This window comes from Aquarana catesbeiana, linkage group LG04 (assembly GCF_042186555.1).
Source record: "Aquarana catesbeiana isolate 2022-GZ linkage group LG04, ASM4218655v1, whole genome shotgun sequence".
NCBI lineage: Eukaryota > Metazoa > Chordata > Amphibia > Anura > Ranidae > Aquarana > Aquarana catesbeiana.
Genome location: NC_133327.1, coordinates 75,615,445 through 75,637,245, shown reverse-complemented (window position 1 = coordinate 75,637,245; position 21,801 = coordinate 75,615,445). Strand labels below are relative to the sequence as shown.

Here is a 21,801-nt window from a genome sequence, read left to right as displayed (position 1 = left end):
GTAAGTTTGACTCGAACATCGGGTGTTCCCCGAACAGCGAATTTTATGGAGCGTTCGCGGCAAATTTGATCGCCCCATAATGCACTGCAAGACACTCAAGACATTCAGCGTAGCCTATATATACAGTGTAAACTCTACATTCAGTCAGTACAGGCAGTATAATTATATATATATATATATATATATATATATATATATATATATATATATATATATATATATATATATATATATATATATATATATATATATATATATATATATATATATACACACACACAACAGTGCAATTTGGCGGTGTACAGTTTAATACAATGCAGGCGGTATACACAGTATATAACACAGTGTGGACAGTTTCAAATACACTTCAGGCGTTGTGTACACAGTATATAATACAGTGCAGTGCGGTGTTAAAAAAAAAATATCCCTCACGTCCGCAATGCCTCCAAGGAGGGGCAGACGCTCACAGGCCACTAAAAGAGGGCAAGTAGCCTCTGAAATAATATTTAACAGCAGGGACCGTTCCTGCACCCAACAAGAGTAACTGTGAGGGGTTACAACACCAACACCTAAGGCCCAATTAAGCAGAGTATATAGTGCAGTCCGTATAGTATATATACTGCAGTTCAGGGTATATAGTGCAGTGTACAATACATAATATAGTGTATTGAAGTGGTTAAGGGGACCCCTATGACAGAATTAAGAAAAAAAACAGCATGGGTTTCCCCTATGGGTCTGGTATAGATTTTTTTTTTGGGGGGGGGGGGGGTTCCCATGCCATTAAAAAAAAAAAAATCTGGCGTGGGGTTCACCTTAATATCCATACCAGACTTGAAGGGCCTGGTATGGACTGGGGGGGGACCCACGCTGTTTTTTAAATTATTTTTTATGTATATTGCCGGGATCTTTACTGTAAGAGCGGCAAGGATGTGGAATTCCCTTCCACAGGCGGTGGTCTCAGCGGGGAGCATTGATAGCTTCAAGAAACTATTAGATAATCACCTGAATGACCGCAATATACAGGGATATATAATGTAATACTGACACATAATCACACACATAGGTTGGACTTGATGGACTTGTGTCTTTTTTCAACCTCACCTACTATGTAACTATATGTAATTACAGCCGTGAGCAATTTAAAATGACATTTTTTCCTTTAGGAATGTCATTTTGCTGCGGCACTTTTCTAAACATGGGAAAAATGCGCTATTTTACAGGCAGACTAAGGGGACCCCCCCAGGCACAATATTTAAAGGAATATTTCATTTTTATTGTTTCACTTTAAGCATTCTTAAAATCACTGCTCCTGAAAAAACAGCCCTTATAAAAACTTTTTTTTGCATTGATACATGTCTCCTGGGGCAGGACCCGGGTCCCCAAACACTTTTTATGGCAATAACTTGCATATAAGCCTTTAAAATAAGCACTTTTGATTTTTCGCGCTCGTGTCCCATAGACTTTAACGGTGTTCGCACAAATTTTTTGTCTGTTCCTAAGTTCTGGTGCGAACTGAACCGGGGGGTGTTTGGCTCATCCATACATAAGACCAAAAGCTTGAATGATAACTTGTTCAAACTACAGAGAAATGGTGGAGTGAGATGCTAGTTCCCCTTTATGGGGAACACCAAGAATGACAAAGAGTAAGTCAGACTTTAGAATGAAAGCATTGGCGGCAAGGTAGACACAGCACAAACTACAACCAGACAATGAAAACATGGCCAAAACAAATGGTTAAAGATACATTCCAGGTATGGATATTTTTTACTTGGTTACGTTGGTCCAGCCAATGTGTCTACTATACCTGGCTGATGTCCCTGGAAGCTGGAAGTCACTGAAGCAGACACCACTACTCCAGTGGTCCCCACTTGTTTCTGAGTCCCGTGCGGAGTGGCTGGTCTGCTGCATTCTTAACTAGGAAGTCGACCGCTCAGTACGAGTGGCATTCAGAGGATACATTGCATTTTCTGAATGAATGTAAAGCATTCTCTGATTGGACAAGGTGGAGAGGCGAGGTGGTCTCGTTACGCTCTCCACTTCATCAAATCAGAGAACACTTTGCACCAGTTCAGGAAATGCAAAGCATTCTCTGAATGGTGCCTGTACAGAGCGGCTGACCTCTCCTGTGTTCAGAATGCAGCGGCTCAGCACCAGACCTGATCACTGTTTTTTTTTTGTTTTTTTTTGTCAATTTCCAAATCCGCTTACCAGAGGGCAAGCTGTGAGAGCTTGCGACCTATACCCGGCCAGGGCCTTTATCCGGTCAGGAGCCAAACAAATGGATACCAGGAAGAACCCTCAAGCTGATCTGCGTACCAGGCAGGGACCGCAAAACTCGTTGATCACAGATACCAAGTATGGGTAGATGTGGGTGATATTCAGATGTATCCCAAAATAAAAGAGGGGTACCATAGCGTTATACTGACAAACATATTTATTGAGTAATAAGAAAGCCACTTACAAAATTGGAGTAGTTAAAAGCAAGTTAGCCGGCCGGCTCGTACAAACACCCGTCCCTCGAACGGCACACGCGAGACGTCAGCACGTCAGCTCCTCCCAGCATTATAACCCAACTGTCTCTGAAACTTTTGTCCCTCAATGAATGCAAACATCTCAAGTCTCCCGGAAGGTGCGAGAGACTCCCGCATTTCTGCTGCGGCTCCCGCACACCCGCAAGCACCTCCCGACCTCCCGGGAATGATCGGTGCGGTGGGGGATCAGCTGTGATCACGATCTCCTTTGTATAGATTTTTAGCAGACAGCCGCTTCTCCTTCTCTCCCTCCAGTGGCCGACAGCTAAAAAGCTATACAGGGAGATCGGTGGTCACAGCTGTCCCTCCAGCCACACCGATCATCCCCAGCTGCTCTGTGTACTCCTCCCCGGCCCCCGCCGTGTTCTTCTCCACCCCCCCTGTTCTCTTCCGCCCCCCCTCATCCCCTGCAGCAGGCTCCCCTCCTCTCCCGCTGTGGGGGGAACTGGCGGGATCACTCCTGTGTCCTGTGATTGCTGAGCAGAGTAAACTGTTTTTACTCTGCTCAGTTTATGAATGGACAGGAGCCTCTGTCTCCTGTTCATTCATCTTTAGTGCTGAGAAAGGGACTGGGGAACCTGTGTCCTCAGTCCCTTTGTCTGTCTCAAAGGGGAAATGTCAGGGGTCTGTTTAGACCCCTGACATCTCACCAAAGCCCCCAAAAAATATTGTAAAAAAATTCTAAAAAATGAAAAAGTGTAAAAAAATAAAATAAACTACTGACATCACTCTCCCCTGCCCTACCAACACTGTCCACTGCCCCAACCCCCTCCCCCCAAAAAGCATTGTGGAAAAAAAAAATGAAATTGTAAAAAAATCAATAATAATTAAAAAAAGCTACTGAAACCGTCCACTGCCACCCACCCCCCACACCCTTCCCCAGATGCACTGCGAAAAAATATTGAGAAAGTGATTAAAAAAATATTTTGCCGTGGGGGGGGGGGCTGTGCGTTTGTGGGCGCAAAGCTCCACCTCTCTGAAATTAGTTTTTGCAGGTTGGGATGTCTGTGAATGAGAAACAAAGTTGAGCTTTAAGAAGGGGGGAGGGGGGGGGGGGTTCTATGGTAAAAGTGATCTCAATATATGGCTAAAACTAGTCACATATTAAAATAACCTGATCATAGAGCCAAGCAGCCTGGGTGTCCTTGATGGACAACTTATAACAAAGTACAATGGACTCTGTTCTGCTAGGTCTGTTAGTGATAACTAAACTTCCAGAGGCAGCACATTTCTGAGATTCTCCACATAGAAGAACAAAAAAAGGCATTAAAATGATCAGTTCACTTTGTGCTGGGCGAGTAGGCAGACTAAACACATAAACTGACTTTTGGCGCTGCTACTCGTGTACCGCATGAATTCATGTGCCAACTGGCAATCACATCTGTAGGTGTGAAACTGGAAGCTTCAACACAAATCTACACGCCACTGTTTCTGTGCCTGGGCTGTCAGGGAGTCCCAATCAGAGAGTACAAAAACCAGTTCCCCCAATATCAGCTTCAACCATCAACCAGTTCATTACTAGAGGTTGTTTACCACCTACAGACTAGATCAATTTTTACATTACACTCATTGATTCAGCTACAGTTTTTTCAAAACTTACACACTTGTTACCTAGTTGATACATAAACTCTTTAAAGCACCAACAAGACTTTCTTTTACTGAAGTTTACTTTTATTTTATGTATCTTTTATTATTTTTTCTATGTACAGTATATCACAGGCATATGTGTGAAAAAGTGAAACACACATACATTTTCCATTTTTGACATAGGATAATTTTAAAATAACAAATGTTACTGTAGATACAATGGCTACATTCACATGGGCGTACTTAAGCGTACGCCTAAGCGAGGGATATGTTGGGATGCACAGGTGTTCTGTCTATCTCTGTGCAGGCAGCCTCATTCATGTCAGTTGGGAAGCAGCGACTGCACATGCACAGCCGCTGCTCCCAATTTGACAGCTGTATGGGCACATACAGGTTGACCTGCGTCCACACGGCTGTCAAATTTTGTGCAGCGGCTCTGCCCATTCAGTCGCTGCTTCCCAACTGACATGAATGAGCCTACATGCACAGGAATGCACAGAAGCAGCCTGAGCTCAGTGTATACAGCTGCCACCAACTTAACCACAAAAAGGGAACTTCCAAACCAGATTAGAAATCCATTTTACAGGTCTTAGGTCATTAAAGGGTAAATATAACTGCACTCCATGGAGGGAATCGAACAGGCCCAGAGCCAGATCTGACACATACTGTTCTATGACTTAGCTATGTAGATCATCAAGCCATACTCACAATAAATTGTACGACATCCTCGGGACTGTGTCTACCCGATTTGAAAGCAGGTAGTGTAGTGACTACAATAACCTGATACTCGACATGTCCGGTCATCATCTTGCCACGAATCTCCTGGTATTCTGGAACCCACATGTCAAGGCCTGTGTACGCATTCTGGATCTGCCTGGGAAAAGTCAATATGACACCACTGTAAGGATATGGGGTTACCATTGCTTATCAAACAAAGAACTAGTAAATAGTGGAACCCAGAGACATTGTGAGAGCCGGTATATACTTCTCAATATTAAGTCATAATATGGAACTTTAAATTTCAGATCTCACAACCATATGTAGTATCAATACACTGGAAAATTATTTAAAATGTATATGCAATATTTTATTTGGTATCTTAAAGTGATCGTAAAGTCTCGCTTTTCAAAAAAAGAAAATGACAAACATGTTATACTTACCTCCTCTGTGCAGGTGGTTTTGCACAGAGAAGCCCAGATCCTCCTTTTCTCGGGTCCCTGTTTGCTGCTCCTGGCTCCTCCCTCCTGACGAGTGCCCCCATAGACCAGCAGAGTGCTATGGGGGCACCCGAGCTGAGTCAGAGCTTCGTGTATCCATTCAGGGCCCCGACCCGGCACCGCCCCCTCTCTCCTCTGATTGGCTGCTGCGGGAGCCAATGGCGCTGCAACTGTGCCCCAGCCAATCAGGAGGAGTCCCGGACGGCCGAGGGAATCATGGACATCGCTGGCTAGAGAAGGGGCTCAGTGTAAGTATTAGGGGGTGCTGGGGGGCATGCTACACACAAAAGGTTCTTTATCTTAATGCACTGAATGCATTAAGATAAAAAAAAACTTTTGCCTTTACAACTCCTTTAAAAGTAAAACAATTGCGTACTCTCCCTGATACTGTTTTTTGTTGCAAGTGCACTAATATGGTTACAAACACCTCAAGTATCTAAAAATAGAAATAAAAACATACTGTACATACAAAGGAGGGTCACCAACCTCCTACTATTAAAATATATACATAGCATTATCCATACACAGACCACCAGGGGCTACTATTAATCTTAGTGGTAAAAAGCACTGCTTCCTCAGTACCCCAGAATATCTGGCATCAGATGAACTTGGTTGGATAAAGCCCCATATAATGGCAGACAAGGTCTTGGTGCATACACCATATGATAGATAATAAAACCAAAATACACAGTTGCCCCAAACAGATAATGAAGGATAAACATCCAACATCTATAGAGCAGTATTCATCAGGTCAAATGCAGGAAAACACCCTCCCCAAAAAAGCGCCTGTGTAAATTACTGAAACTACAGCCGCATGATCCACCATAATCCACAGACTTTCATTGGCTGGTATTTGTTTTAATAATTAGAGGCTATTGATCCTCATTTTCTTATGCAGGTTTTTATTTCTACTTTTTGATAGGAAATAAAATATTGCATATAAATTTGAAATCATTTTCTGTTCTATTGATATTACGTGCATTTGTGGGAGATGGACTCAATTAAAAAATTGTTTATCAAAAAGTTTTTGCAATCTACTAAAAATAGGATTTTTTCGTCATACCTACCTGTAAAATCATTTTCTTTGAGTACATCACAGGACACAGAGCAACCGTAATAATGACTATATGGGTTATACGCCATCTATAGTTGAATGGACACTGGCAGATAGTCAAACAGGAGGTCCTTCACTAAATAACCCCTCCTACACAGGAAGTACCTCAGTTATGTAGCAAAGCAATGAATATCCCAAAAAAGATGGGAGGGACCTCTGTGTCCTCTGATTTAATCAAAGAAAATGATTTTACGTACATCACGGGACACAGTGCAAGCATAGTTACATAGTAGGTGAGGTTGAAAAAAGACACAAGTCCATCAAGTCCAACCCATGTGTGTGATTATATGTCAGTATTACATTGTATATCCCTGTATGTTGCGGTCGTTCAGGTGCTTATCTAATAGTTTCTTGAAACTATCAATGCCCCTCGCTGAGACCACCGCCTGTGGAAGGGAATTCTACATCCTTGCTGCTCTTACAGTAAAGAACCTTCTACGTAGTTTAAGGTTAAACCTCTTTGCTTCTAATTGTAATGAGTGGCCACGAGTCTTGTTAAACTCCCTTCTGCGAAAAAGTTTTATCCCTATTTTGGGGTCACCAGTATGGTATTTGTATATTGAAATCATATCCCCTCTCATAATAATGACTATATGGGATGTCCTAAAGCAATGCACTTGAGGGGGGAGACGCAATCACAGAAACTGCCACCTGAGAAGGACTTCTGCCACCCAAAACATACTGTGTCAAAGCAGTATCCTCTGTGGCTTTGATATCCATCTGGTAAAATTCTGTGAAAGTATGAACAAAAGACCATGTAATGGCCTTAAAATCCTGAGCCACTGACACCTGATGGCGGATGGCCCAAGATGTCCCCATACACCTGGTAGCGAGCGCTTTTACCAAAAAGAAGGGTGGGGAACCTTGCCCTTTCAAGCCATAGGTTTGAATAATTAACTGGCGAATCCAATTATAATAGTTAACTTGGATGCCTCCAAGTTAACCGGGCTCTACCGGCAGCACAAGCCAGGATTCCTGACCTGCGCTGACAATTCAAGTAATTCTGACTGCCTGAAATACCTCCAGAGTATGCAGTGATCTTACTCCTGCCAACTGAGGATCAGAAAATAAGGCAAGACATTGTCTTGATTCAAGTGAAAACTAGACACCACTCAGAAAAATGGATGAGGAAGCAACATCACCTTATCATGATGCCAGACCAAAAACGGCTCCTTGCAAGAAAGAGCCACCAACTCTGACACTCCACCTAGTGAAGTGATAGCCACCAAATAAGCCACTTTCCGAGATAAAGGACTAACAGAATCTCCCAATCAAAAAGTGGCCTCTGCAAGGACAGTCAAGATCAAGTCCCAAGGACAAAAGGCGGGACTGTCTACGTTACACGCTGTATGACGTATGAATCAAGGATTGAGAAACAATGGCTTCTGGAAAAAAATGGATAGGGACAAACTCTGACCATTAAAAAGGTACTTAAGGCCAATTTCCTTTCATGTACGGATTGGAGAAAGAAAAAGAAAATCTCCCACTCACATATTTCTGCGGGTGCCACTTCTTGGCTTCACCCCAGGCAAAAAAATATTTCCAAGTCCTGTAATTGAAGTTCCCAGAACCTGGCTTCCAGAGCTCAACAGTGCTGAGGTACAGGACTCAAGACCATTAGGTCCCGCTGGACTGGGAGTGTCCAAGAAGCGACACCCGCAAGACTTGCTATGTCAGTATATCAAGTGTATCAAGCCCTCCTGGGCTAATTCGGCTAACACTATTATCAGTGTTACCCCTTCTGGATTCTTTTCAAAAGATGTGGCAGAAGTCAAAACAGAGGGAAAGCATCAAATAAGGAAGAACTGGTCCCTAGGGTGTTACCAGTGCATCTATCCCTATTGCCATTGGGACTCTTGTCCCGAACACAACCTGTCCCAACTTGTAGAACTTGGAATCTATTAGATTCACCTGCAGAGTTCCCCCTGCCATTATTCCATACCTCTAGTAGCTAGAGGAGAAACAGCAGCCCATACTCCTAATAAGTATGCAGAGCAAGTTTTAAACAGCAAACTGCCCCTAGGAGCTACTGAGAGAATACCAGACAGTCAGATCTCTTTTTTTTTTTTTTTAAAGAGAAACTGAAAAAAATGCAGACTTACCACTCCTGCTGCAGGACTTCCTGTGTAGGAGGGGTTATATAGGGGGGACTTCCTGTTTGACTATCTGCCAGTGTGCATTCAACTATAGGTGACATATAACCCATATGGTCATTATTATGGTTGCTCTGTGTCCTGTGATGTACGATAAAAAAACACTACTAAAATACCACATGTGCTATTTCTTTAAGTAATGTGGTATTTTACTAGTGAAAACGTGTGCTATTTTAACGCCAACGTCCTTAATAACTAGTGAATAGCTGGTTGCTAAGGAAATGGGGGAGCCGCGATGATGTCACTCCTACGCATGTGCAGAGGAGTCACGGCTGCGGCACAGCGCTCTGGATTGACAGCGCATTCAACCTCCTCTTCTTGGGTCAATCACCAGGGCTTCTGGCTCCTCCTTTCTGGCAAGTGCCCCCATAGGAAGGAGCTTCCTATGGGGGCACTCGTGCGAACTCACTCCTGAGTCCTGTTGCCTGTGTCTATAGACACAGACAATGGGGATCGGCCCCACCCCCGCATCACTGGCTTTGAATGACAGCAGCGAGCCAATGGCTCCCGCTGCTTTAGCAAAGCCTGTGAGAGCGTGAAGTGAGAGGAGAGAGCCACTACAGACAGGCACAGCGCTGTTAAGCATTATGCCCTGTACACACGACCGGCTTTGCCGTCGGAATAAACTCCGAAAGTTTCTCCGAAGGAACTCCGACGGAATTCCGTTCAAACGGTCTTGCCTACACATGGTCACACCAAAGTCCGACCGTCCAGAATGCGGTGACGTACAACACGTACGACGGGACTAGAAAAAGGGAGTGCAATAGCCAGTAGCCAATAGCTTGCGTCTCGTACTTGCTTCAGCACATGCGTCGTTTTTGGTCCGTCGGAACAGCATACAGAAGAGCGCTTTTCCCAATAGGTTCCGTCGGAAATATTTAGAACATGTTCCATTTCTAGGTCCGTCAGAATTTTCGAAAAAAAAAGTCCGATGAGGCCTATACACGATTGGCATATACAATGAAAAGCTTCTGTCTGACTTTTTCTGTCGGACATTCCACTCGTGTGTACACAGCATAAGGGGAAATGTGAGGGGGGATAACACTACCTAAACATTTGCATGCATTAACCACTTCAACCCCGGAAGGTTTCAGCCACTTAATGACCAAGTAATTTTTTGCGAATTTTGAAAAAAAAAAAAAAACAATATTTTTTACTTTCTGCTATATAACATATCCAATAAAAAATTTTAAAAAATCGGTTAAAGTGATATTAAAGTCAAGTGCCCCCATAGTGAGCAGCTTGCTATGGGGGAACCTGAGCCGAGCCGCTGCCCTGTGTGTTCATTCAGACACGGAGACACAGCTTGGCCCCACCCCCTTTCTCTCATTGGCTCACTGACTTTGACAGCAGCGGGAGCCAATGGCAGCAGCTGCTGTGTCTCAGCCAATCAGGAGGGAGAGTCCCAGACAGCCGATGCTCTCGTGGAACATTGCTGGATGGAGACGGGGCTTAGGTAAGTATTAGGGAGGCTGCTGTACACAGAGGGTTTTTTATCTTAATGCATAGAATGCATTAAGATAAAAAAACCTTCTGCCTTTAGAACCAAATTAACCACTTCAGCCCCGGAAGAATTTACCCCCTTCCTGACCAGAGCACTTTTTGCGAATCGGCACTGCGTCGCTTTAGCTGACAATTGCACGGTCGTGCGACGTTGTACCCAAACAAAATTGACATCCTTTTTTTTCCCCACAAATGGAGCTTTCTTTTGGTGGTATTTGATCGCCTCTGCGGTTTTTATTTTTTTGCGCAAGAGCGACAATTTTGAAAAAATGCATTATTTTGTACTTTTTGCTATAATAAATATCCCCATTTTTTTAAAAAAAAAGCTAATTTTTTTTCTCAGTTTAGGCCAATATGTATTCTTCTACATATTTTTGGTAAAAAAAAAAAAAATCGCAATAAGCGTATATTGATTGGTTTGCGCAAAAGTTATAGCGTCTACAAAATAGGGGATAGATTTATAGCATTTTTATTATTATTTTTTCTTTTTTACTAGTAATGGCGGTGATCTGAGATTTTTATTGTGACTGCGCCATTATGGCGGACACATCAGACAATTTTGACACATTTTTGGGACCACTGGCATTAATACAGCGATCAGTGCTATAAAAATTCATTGATTATTGTAAAAATGTCACTGGCAGTGAAGGGGTTAACACTAGGGGGCAATCTAGGGGTTAATTGTGTTGCCTGGGAGGTGATTATAACTGAAGGGGGAGGGGACTGACTAGAGGAAGTGACGGATCGTGGTTCCTAGCTAACAGGAACACACGATCTGTCACTCCTGTCAGAACAGAACAGTGACTCTTGCTCATGATCACTCATGGCCGGCGGTCATCGCGACCGCCGGCCACGAGCATCGGCACCCCCGCTGTGCGCGCCTGCTATCCCCACCCCACGAGCGGATGTATAGCTACAACGGCTCGCTCAGAGGAGCCAACCTGCCACAGTATAACTGCGGCGGTTGGTCGGGAAGTGTTTAAGGTTAAGCGGTTAAAAAAAAAATGCTTAGGCTTTATAATCACTATAGAGGGATTTATAACTATAGAGGGAAACAACACCTCTTTCCAATGCCTTTTGGAACATGTCCATTGTCTGGCTCTTCTGCCATGTGGAGCCAAAGTGCCCATTAGTTTTTGTGTCTAGGTACAACAACAAATAATATTACTGTTTGGAACTGAATAACCAGGACAAGGAATTTGATTTGATTTTTGTGTCATATAACATTTTTCCTTGATGGATTAAAGAGAATCTCCATTATCGCATCAATCCCCTCCCCCACTGCCATCCTCTTATATCCAGCACATACAGGTGTGATTCAGACGTCTGCCAAGTATTTGGGATATGGCCGAGCCCTGTGGCGTATATGTACAGTCACTGTAAAATCCCTCACATGTGTGCAGACATACCAAGGGCAGCAGCAAAAGTCTGCTGAATCTTGGAGCCCTGGGTAACACACTGCCTCTTGGGATAGGTGTGACGTGGCAACTCACATTCGCGCTATATAAGTAGCTGAAATTTAAAAAATGTATAAACCCCAGGAGGCAGCGGGCACGGCCTGGGCCAGAAAGCAGGAAGTGCTGCCTGGCAGCACAAGAAGGAGTCTACACTATGAAAATAAAAGTGAAAATGTTCCCATTTTCATAGGGGAGAACAAATTTAAAAAAAAAAAAAAAAAAAAAAAAAAAAGGTTGCTGGAATAGGTTATGTTCTACTTTTATTAACGAAGGCCTTTGACATTGGCAATCTTCTATCATTTCTAGTTTCCACAAAACTCGGGGTGCACATTGCAGGGGCTTCTATCGTTAAGGCTTCTTTCTCTAAGTGATTCTTTCTACAAGTGATATGCACTTCAATCTCTGCACTTCAGCGATTGCACGAAGCAAACAAATATAGCAAACTGCACTGGAAAGCACCGAACAGACTGTAGGTGACCCTGTCTCTCTAATAAGCTCTCCTTCCACTCTGTAACATGCACTCTCTACCACTGCTTCTGACACTCCTGTCCTCTCTCCTCAAACTCTCTTACCTTCACCCCCCCTCTCCACCCGCCTGCTTATACATATCACCCTGCCTTCTGTCTTCTCCCTACTACTGCTCCTACCAACTCTCGCTCATTCTACATCCATACACTGATAACACCTCCAGTACTCTGAGACATGCCCCTTCACATAAATCACAGTCCCACATTACCTCCCTCACCCTCCTGCTTCTCCTAATCTCTGGTGACATATCCCCAAACCCTGGGCCACCATCATCTGTCTTTGCCCATTGCTCCCATCCCCCTACACCCTCTGGCAGGAGCCATAACCCACAGAACTTGGTCTCTATTCCTCTTTCCAAAACCAGCCCCCCCTTTTCCTGTGCCCTGTGGAATGCACGTTCTGTCTGCAACAAACTCACCGCCCTTCACGACCTCTTTATCACAAATTCCTTTAACCTACTTGCCATTACTGAAACCTGGCTTCATGAATCGGATACTATTTCTCCTGCTTCCCTCTCCCATGGGGGCCTTCTCTGGACTCACTCCCCTAGACCAAGTGGACGGAAGGGAGGTGGAGTGGGAATCCTTCTAGCCCCATGCAGCACCTATCAGGTTCTTCACCCACCTCCCTCTCTGACACTCTCCTCTTTTGAGGCACATTGCATTCGTCTTTTCTCTCCCATTTCTCTAAGAATTGCTGTCATCTACCGGCCCCCTGGACCAGTATCAGCCTTTCTTGATGGCTTCTCTGCCTGGCTACCCTACTTTCTCTCTTCTGAAATCCCCACAATTATTCTTAGGGACTTCAACATCCCTGTCAACACTAACACTACTATTACTTCTAAACTTCTCAGTCTAACCTCATCGCTTGACCTGAAGCAATGGATACAGGCTCCTACCCACTCCAACGGGAACACTCTTGACCTTGCCTTCTCCTATCTGTGCACTCCGTGCAACCTTTCCAACAATCCACTCCCACTCTCTGATCACCACCTTGTTAGTTTTGATCTCTCCCTGTCTTCCACCTCCTCTCCCTCCAACCGCCTAACAGTTACACGTAGAAACCTTCGCCACCTCAACCCTTCTCTTCTCTACTCTGCTACTGATCACCTCTATGACAAAATCTCACCTCTGTCCTGCCCCAACCTAGCTACTTTCATCTACAACAGCTCACTGTCTTCCTCCCTAGACAAACTTGCCCCCCTCACTACACGCAGAATTAGGCCCCGACTGCTACAACCCTGGCAAACGGATGACACCAGAAGTCTCAGAAAACGTAGCCGCGCTCTTGAGCGCCTGTGGCATAAGACTAAGACCCGGGAAGACTTCACACAATATAAATCTGCCCTCCTAAAATACTACTCCTGCCTTCACACTGCCAAACAGACCTACTTTATCACACTCATTAACACCTTCTCATCCAGTCCACGTCAACTCTTCTCTACCTTCAACACTCTACTCTGTTCTCCACTGCCTCCACCCACCAACTCACTCACTGCCCAGGAGATTGCCAATCACTTCAAAACTAAGATTGATACAATTCATGAGGAGATCGCCAATGCGCAAAAACCTCCCCCATGCAACACCCCATGTCCACAGACACAATCATTACTTCCCTCATTCAACCCTGCTACTATTACTGAGGTTGCTAAACTTTTATCTAGCACTCATCTAACCACTTGCCCCCTGGATCCTGTTCCCTCGCAAATGCTACGCTCACCCTCTGACTCGATTCTGCGCTCTCTAACTCACATTTTCAACCTCTCCCTCTCTTGTGGCATCTTCCCAAACTCTCTAAAACATGCACTAGTCACCCCCATACTAAAAAAGCCCTCACTGGATCCCACCAATCTCAACAACTTACGTCCCATCTCCTTACTCTCCTTCTCCTCCAAACTTCTTGAAAGACTTGTCTACAACCGACTAAGCGACCATCTGACCATGAATAAACTTCTTGATCCCCTTCAGTCCGGTTTTCGCCCTCAACACTCCACGGAAACTGCTCTCCTTAAACTCTCAAATGATCTATTAATGGCTAAAGCCAATGGACACTATTCTGTACTACTTCTCCTGGATCTCTCTGCTGCCTTTGACACAGTGGACCACCCCCTCCTCCTCAAAAAACTCCACTCCTTCGGTCTCCGTGACTGTACTCTTCGCTGGTTCTCATCCTACCTATCCCACCGCTCCTTCAGTGTCACTTACAACTCTACTTCCTCCTCTCCTCTTCCTTTTTCCGTTGGGGTCCCCCAAGGTTCTGTTCTTGGACCTCTCCTTTTCTCAATCTACACCACCTCCTTGGGTCAGTTGATTGCCTCCCACGGCATTAAATATCATCTCTACGCTGATGACACCCAAATCTATCTCTCCACCCCCCAGCTCTCTCCATCTGTCTCCTCACGCATTACCAACTTACTAGCAGACATATCAGCCTGGATGTCACATCACTTTCTCAAACTCAACCTATCCAAAACTGAGCTCATGATATTTCCTCCCTCAGGTGCCACTTCCCCTGATTTCCCTGTCAAGATCAACGGCTCAACTATCAACCCATCTCCCCACGCCAAGGTCCTAGGTGTAATCCTGGACTCTGAACTAACCTTTCGACCCCACATTCTATCACTATCCAAAGCTTGCCGCCTCAGTCTTCGCAACATCTCCAAGATACGCCCCTTCCTAACCAATGACACCACAAAGCTTCTAATCCACTCCCTGGTCATCTCCCGCCTCGATTACTGCAACTCCCTCCTCATTGGTTTACCTCTAAATAGGCTATTCCCACTTCAGTCCATCATGAACGCTGCTGCCAGGCTCATCCACCACACAAACCGCTCAGCGTCTGCCACACCCCTCTGCCAATCTCTCCATTGGCTGCCACTCAGTCACCGAATTAAATTCAAGATACTAACTATAACTTACAAAGCCATCCACAACCTGGCCCCCAGCTACATCTCTAACCTAGTCACAAAACACCAACCTAATCGTTCTCTTCGCTCCTCCCAAGACCTCCTGCTCTCAAACTCCCTTGTCACCTCATCCCATGCTCGCCTTCAGGACTTCTCCAGAGCCTCCCCCATCCTCTGGAATGCTCTACCCCAATCCGTCCGATTTTCTCCTACTTTATCCACCTTCAGACGATCCCTGAAAACTCATCTCTTCAGAGAAGCCTATCTGGCCCCCACCTAACAACTGTACATTTATCTTCTCAATCAGCACATCACCCATAGTTATTACCTTTTGTATCTCTTGACCTTCCCTCTTAGATTGTAAGCTCTAAGGAGCAGGGCCCTCTGATTCCTACTGTATCAAATTGTATTGTATTTGTACTGTTTACCCTCAAGTTGTAAAGCGCTACGTAAACTGTTGGCGCTATATAAATACTGTATATTAATAATAATAATAATAAACACGGCAATGAAAGCCTCCAGGCATTTTTTAACAATGGCAGTAAATACTTTGTAGCAAATACAATTCCATGTTGGTAAAACACCAGGGAAGGGTTAGAAGAGAACAGATTGTGTTATCCGTACTAGTAAAACAACCGTTCTCAGCCAGGTTCTCGTGGAACTCTAAAGCCGTGTACACACGACCGGACTTTTCGACCGGACTGGTCCGACGGAACAATCTGACCGTGTTTGGGCTTCATCGGACCTTCAGTGGACTTTTTCTGTCGAAAATCAGACTTTAGATTTGGAGCATGTTTCAAATCTTTCCGGCGGACTCGAGTCCGGTCGAAAAATCAGTTCATCTGTATGCTAGTCCGATGGACAAAAAAAAGGACGCAAGGGCAGCTATTGGCTACTGGCTATGAACTGCCTTATTCTAGTCCCTTCGTACGTCATCACGTTCAAACCAACGGACTTTAGTCCGTTCATGTGTGGGCAAGTCCGGTTGTTCGAATGTCCGCCGTAACTCCGCTGGAATGACCGTCGGATCTTCGATGCTGAAAAGTACACTCGTGTGTACGTGGCATAAGAGTTCCTTCAGGAATTGTTAGGGGTTCATTGCACTGTGATGATTGACCTCCCATCTGATGGTGCCTGCACAATTCCAAGGCCAATGCCAGAGGGCACATTCTCTCACTTGTCACCAATATAAAGGGCATTTTCTAAACCAGCCCCAATGAGGTTCTCGCAGGTTTCCCTGAGATCTGAAAATTATTATTCCTTTGGGGTTAAAAGGTTGAGAAAGGCAGTAATAAAGCACACCAGTTGTAGAATGTAGAAGCATTTAGTAAGGTTCCTACTCTTCCCCTTATGTGGCCCAGAACAATAAATGAAGTTAGTCTTCTGGACAATCTTTTAACAACCAAAAGACTTATTTGGTTTGAATCCGACAAATACAGTCAAAGTGGTTTTCTAAAGGTAGAATGTTTTTTACTTTAATGCATTCTATGTATTAAAGCGGAGTTCCACCCAAAAATGGAACTTCCACTTTTCGGAATCCCCCCCCCTCCGGTGTCACATTTGGCACCATTTAGGGGGGAGCAAATACCTGTCTATTCCAGGTATTTGCTCCCACTTCCGGGCATAGATAGCCGCAGTATCCGCAGATATCTACACCATGTCAGGCACCTCCTTCGCCCCCCCCCCCCCCCCGTCTTCTCACTGGAACTAAGGGGCCAAGCCCAACCCCTGAAAAACAACCCCACACCATAATCCCCCATCCACCAAATGATTTGGACCAGTGCACAAAGCAAGATCCATAAAGACATGGATGAGCGAGTTTGGGGTGGAGGAACTTGACTGGCCTGCAGTGCATTGTGATTTGAGCGCTGTGCAGAAAGGGGCGCTTCTTTCTGCCACGGCATTGTGGTGTGAAGCGGCCCTCTAAGCCTATCCCTGAAAGCGCCCCTCGGGGCATATCCTGGGAAGTGGCCCTCAGGGTGTATTCCAGGTAGCAGCACCTCAGGGAGTATCCCGGATAGCGGCACCTCGGAGTGAATCCTGGGAAGTGGCCCTCGGGGTGTATCCTGGGTAGCGATGCCTCAGGTAGCAGGACCTTTGGACGTATCCTGCGTAGTGTCCCCTCGGTGCATATCCCAGATAGCAACACCTCAGGGAGTATTCCGGGTAGTGACACCTCAGGTAGCGGGACCTCAGGGCGTATCCCAGGTAGCGGCAACTCGGGGCGTATCCCAGGTAGCGGCACCTCAGGGCGTATCCCAGGTAGCGGCACCTCAGGGAGTATTCCAGGTAGTGATGCCTCAGGTAGCGGCACCTCGGGGCGTATCCCAGGTAGCGTCCCCTCGGGGCGTATCCCAGATAGCGACACCTCAGGGAGTATTCCAGGTAGCGACACCTCAGTGCGTATCCCAGGTAGCGGCACCTTGGGGCGTATCCCAGGTAGCGGCACCTCGGGGCGTATCCCAGGTAGCGGCACCTCAGGGAGTATTCCGCGTAGTGATGCCTCAGGTAGCGGCACCTCAGGGCGTATCCCAGGTAGCGACCCCTCAGGGCGTATCCCAGATAGCGACACCTCAGGGAGTATTCCGGGTAGTGACACCTCAGGGAGTATTCCGGGTAGCGACACCTCAGGTAGCGGGACCTCAGGGCGTATCCCAGGTAGCGGCACCTCAGGGAGTATTCCAGGTAGTGATGCCTCAGGTAGCAGCACCTCAGGGCGTATCCCAGGTAGCGTCCCCTCGGGGCGCATCCCAGATAGCGACACCTCAGGGAGTATTCCGGGTAGCGACACCTCAGGGAGTATTCCGGGTAGCGACACCTCAGGGAGTATCCCAGGTAGCGGCACCTCGGGGCGTATCCCAGGTAGCGGCACCTCGGGGCGTATCCCAGGTAGCGGCACCTCGGGGAGTATTCCAGGTAGTGATGCCTTAGGTAGCGGCACCTCGGGGCGTATCCCAGGTAGCGTCCCCTCGGGGCGTATCCCAGATAGCGACACCTCAGGGAGTATTCCGGGTAGCGACACCTCAGGGAGTATTCCGGGTAGTGACACCTCAGGGCGTATTCCAGGTAGTGGCACTTTGGGGCGTATCCCAGGTAGCGGCACCTCGGGGCGTATCCCAGGTAGCGGCACCTCGGGGAGTATTCCGGGTAGTGATGCCTCAGGTAGCGGCACCTCGGGGAGTATCCCAGGTAGCTGCACCTCAGGGAGTATTCCGGGTAGCGACATCTCGGGGCGTATCCCAGGTAGCGGCACCTCAGGGCATATTCCGGGTAGCGACATCTCGGGGCGTATCCCAGGTAGCGGCACCTCGGGGCATATACCAGGTAGCGGCACCTCAGGGCATATCCCAGGTAGCGGCACCTCAGGGAGTATTCCGAGTAGTGATGCCTCAGGTAGCGGCACCTCGGGGCGTATCCCAGGTAGCAGCAACTCGGGGCGTATCCCAGGTAGCGACACCTCAGGGAGTATTCTGAGTAGTGATGCCTCAGGTAGCGGCACCTCGGGGCGTATCCCAGGTAGCGTCCCCTCAGGGCGTATCCCAGATAGCGACACCTCAGGGAGTATTCCGGGTAGCGACACCTCAGGGAGTATTCCGGGTAGCGACACCTCAGGTAGTGGGACCTCAGGGCTTATCCCAGGTAGCGGCACCTCAGGGAGTATTCCAGGTAGTGATGCCTCAGGTAGCGGCACCTCGGGGAGTATCCCAGGTAGCATCCCCTGGGGCGTATCCCAGATAGCGACACCTCAGGGAGTATTCCAGGTAGCGACACCTCAGGTAGCGGCACCTCAGTGCGTATCCCAGGTAGCGGCACCTTGGGGCGTATCCCAGGTAGCGGCACCTCGGGGCATATCCCAGGTAGCGGCACCTCAGGGAGTATTCCGGGTAGTGATGCCTCAGGTAGCGGCACCTCAGGGCGTATCCCAGGTAGCGTCCCCTCGGGGAGTACCCAAGATAGCGACACCTCAGGGAGTATTCCGGGTAGCGACACCTCAGGGAGTATTCCGGGTAGTGACACCTCAGGGAGTATTCCGGGTAGCGACACCTCAGGGAGTATTCCGGGTAGCGACACCTCGGGGCGTATCCCAGGTAGTGGCACTTTGGGGCGTATCCCAGGTAGCGGCACCTCGGGGCGTATCCCAGGTAGCGGCACCTCGGGGCGTATCCCAGGTAGCGGCACCTCGGGGCGTATCCCAGGTAGCGGCACCTCAGGGAGTTTTTCGGGGTATCGACATCTCGGGGCGTATCCCAGGTAGCGGCACCTCGGGGCGTATACCAGGTAGCGGCACCTCAGGGCGTATTCCGGGTAGTGATGCCTCAGGTAGCGGCACCTCGGGGCGTATCCCAGGTAGCGTCCCCTCGGGGCGTATCCCAGATAGCGACACCTCAGGGAGTATTCCGGGTAGCGACACCTCGGGGCGTATCCCAGGTAGTGGCACTTTGGGGCGTATCCCAGGTAGCGGCACCTCGGGGCGTATCCCAGGTAGCGGCACCTCGGGGCGTATCCCAGGTAGCGGCACCTCGGGGCGTATCCCAGGTAGCGGCACCTCGGGGCGTATCCCAGGTAGCGGCACCTCAGGGAGTTTTTCGGGGTAGCGACATCTCGGGGCGTATCCCAGGTAGTGGCACCTCGGGGCGTATACCAGGTAGCGGCACCTCAGGGCGTATTCCGGGTAGTGATGCCTCAGGTAGCGGCACCTCGGGGCGTATCCCAGGGCGCGTCCCCTCGGGGCGTATCCCAGATAGCGACACCTCAGGGAGTATTCCGGGTAGCGACACCTCAGGGAGTGTTCCGGGTAGCGACACCTCGGGGCGTATCCCAGGTAGTGGCACTTTGGGGCGTATCCCAGGTAACGGCACCTCGGGGCGTATCCCAGGTAGCGGCACCTCGGGGAGTATTCCGGGTAGTGATGCCTCAGGTAGCGGCACCTCGGGGCGTATCCCAGGTAGCGGCACCTCAGGGAGTATTCCGGGTAGCGACATCTCGGGGCGTATACCAGGTAGCGGCACCTCAGGGCGTATTCCGGGTAGTGATGCCTCAGGTAGCAGCACCTCGGGCGTATCCCAGGTAGCGGCACCTCAGGGAGTATTCCGGGTAGTGATGCCTCAGGTAGCGGCACCTCGGGGCGTATACCAGGTAGCGGCACCTCAGGGAGTATTCCGGGTAGCGACATCTCGGGGCGTATACCAGGTAGCGGCACCTCAGGGAGTGTTCCGGGTAGCGACACCTCGGGGCGTATCCCAGGTAGTGGCACTTTGGGGCGTATCCCAGGTAACGGCACCTCGGGGCGTATCCCAGGTAGCGGCACCTCGGGGAGTATTCCGGGTAGTGATGCCTCAGGTAGCGGCACCTCGGGGCGTATCCCAGGTAGCGGCACCTCAGGGAGTATTCCGGGTAGCGACATCTCGGGGCGTATACCAGGTAGCGGCACCTCAGGGCGTATTCCGGGTAGTGATGCCTCAGGTAGCAGCACCTCGGGCGTATCCCAGGTAGCGGCACCTCAGGGAGTATTCCGGGTAGTGATGCCTCAGGTAGCGGCACCTCGGGGCGTATACCAGGTAGCGGCACCTCAGGGAGTATTCCGGGTAGCGACATCTCGGGGCGTATACCAGGTAGCGGCACCTCAGGGCGTATTCCGGGTAGTGATGCCTCAGGTAGCAGCACCTCGGGGCGTATCCCAGGTAGCGGCACCTCAGGGAGTATTCCGGGTAGCGACATCTCGGGGCGTATACCAGGTAGCGGCACCTCAGGGCGTATTCCGGGTAGTGATGCCTCAGGTAGCAGCACCTCGGGCGTATCCCAGGTAGCGGCACCTCAGGGAGTATTCCGGGTAGTGATGCCTCAGGTAGCGGCACCTCGGGGTGTATCCCAAGTAGCGGCAACTCGGGGGCGTATCTCAGGTAGCAGCAACTCGGGGGCGTATCCCAAGTAGCGGCAACTCGGGGGCGTATCTCAGGTAGCGGCAACTCGGGGCGTATCCCAGGTAGCGACACCTCAGGGAGTATTCCGGGTAGTGATGCCTCAGGTAGCGGCACCTTGGGGCGTATTCCAGGTAGCGGCAACTCGGGCGCATCCCAGGTAGCGGCAACTCGGGCGCATCCCAGGTAGCGGCAACTCGGGCGCATCCCAGGTAGCGGCCCTCAGAGCGTATCCCGGGTAGCGCCCCTCAGAGCGTATCCCGGGTATCGGCCCTTAGAGCGTATCCCAGGTAGTGCCCCTCAGAGCGTATCCTGGGTATCGGCCCTTAGAGCGTATCCTGGGTAGCGCCCCTCAGAGTGTATCCTGGGTAGTGACACCTCTGGACTGGTCAGCCTCCCAGGCTGCAGAGCTCAGCAACTAAACTGCAGTCAGAAAACAGCAAATGCAAACTGAGTCCCAGAAATGATATGATATGATATGATATATAGCAGTCCTCCCATAAGGCCCCAGCACTGGACAGTAGGAGGGCTAGTCCCGGGTATACAGGGAAGTGACAGGTCCTCTTCATACAAACTTCCAGACAAGTCATATAATATGTGGAGGGGGAGGGGAGCGGCTCTGAGGAGAGTACACACACACACACAGGGCACCTCTCAGCCCGCTCAGGGCCCCTCAGGAGACATGGACGAGCACTGACCTGGATGTGAGCACCGGGGCCGCCATAGCAGAGGAGGAGGCGGCAGCTGGTCACGGGACCCAATGGACGGAGCTCTACACACACCCCTCAGTCATTCACAGCCGGTGCGGGGGAGCCGAGCTCTAGAAATGTCTGCTGAGCCCAGGCCCGGGTTGCTATGCAGCAAAGGATCGCTCATAGAAAACATTAA

General features: G+C 48.6%; 1 protein-coding gene across 1 annotated transcript in view; it reads right to left on the bottom strand.

The window, feature by feature from the left end:
* Positions 1-21,766, bottom strand: part of HS1BP3 (HCLS1 binding protein 3) — a 226,902-nt gene extending 205,136 nt beyond the window's left edge. The window contains exons 1-2 of the mRNA XM_073625334.1: positions 21,612-21,766; positions 4,827-4,992 (exon numbers count right to left, since the gene is read on the bottom strand). Coding sequence (XP_073481435.1) covers positions 4,827-4,992; positions 21,612-21,637 — 192 coding nt within the window. The 5' untranslated portion in view covers positions 21,638-21,766. The remainder of the gene's footprint in view (positions 1-4,826; positions 4,993-21,611) is intronic.
* Positions 21,767-21,801: the final 35 nt, after the last annotated feature.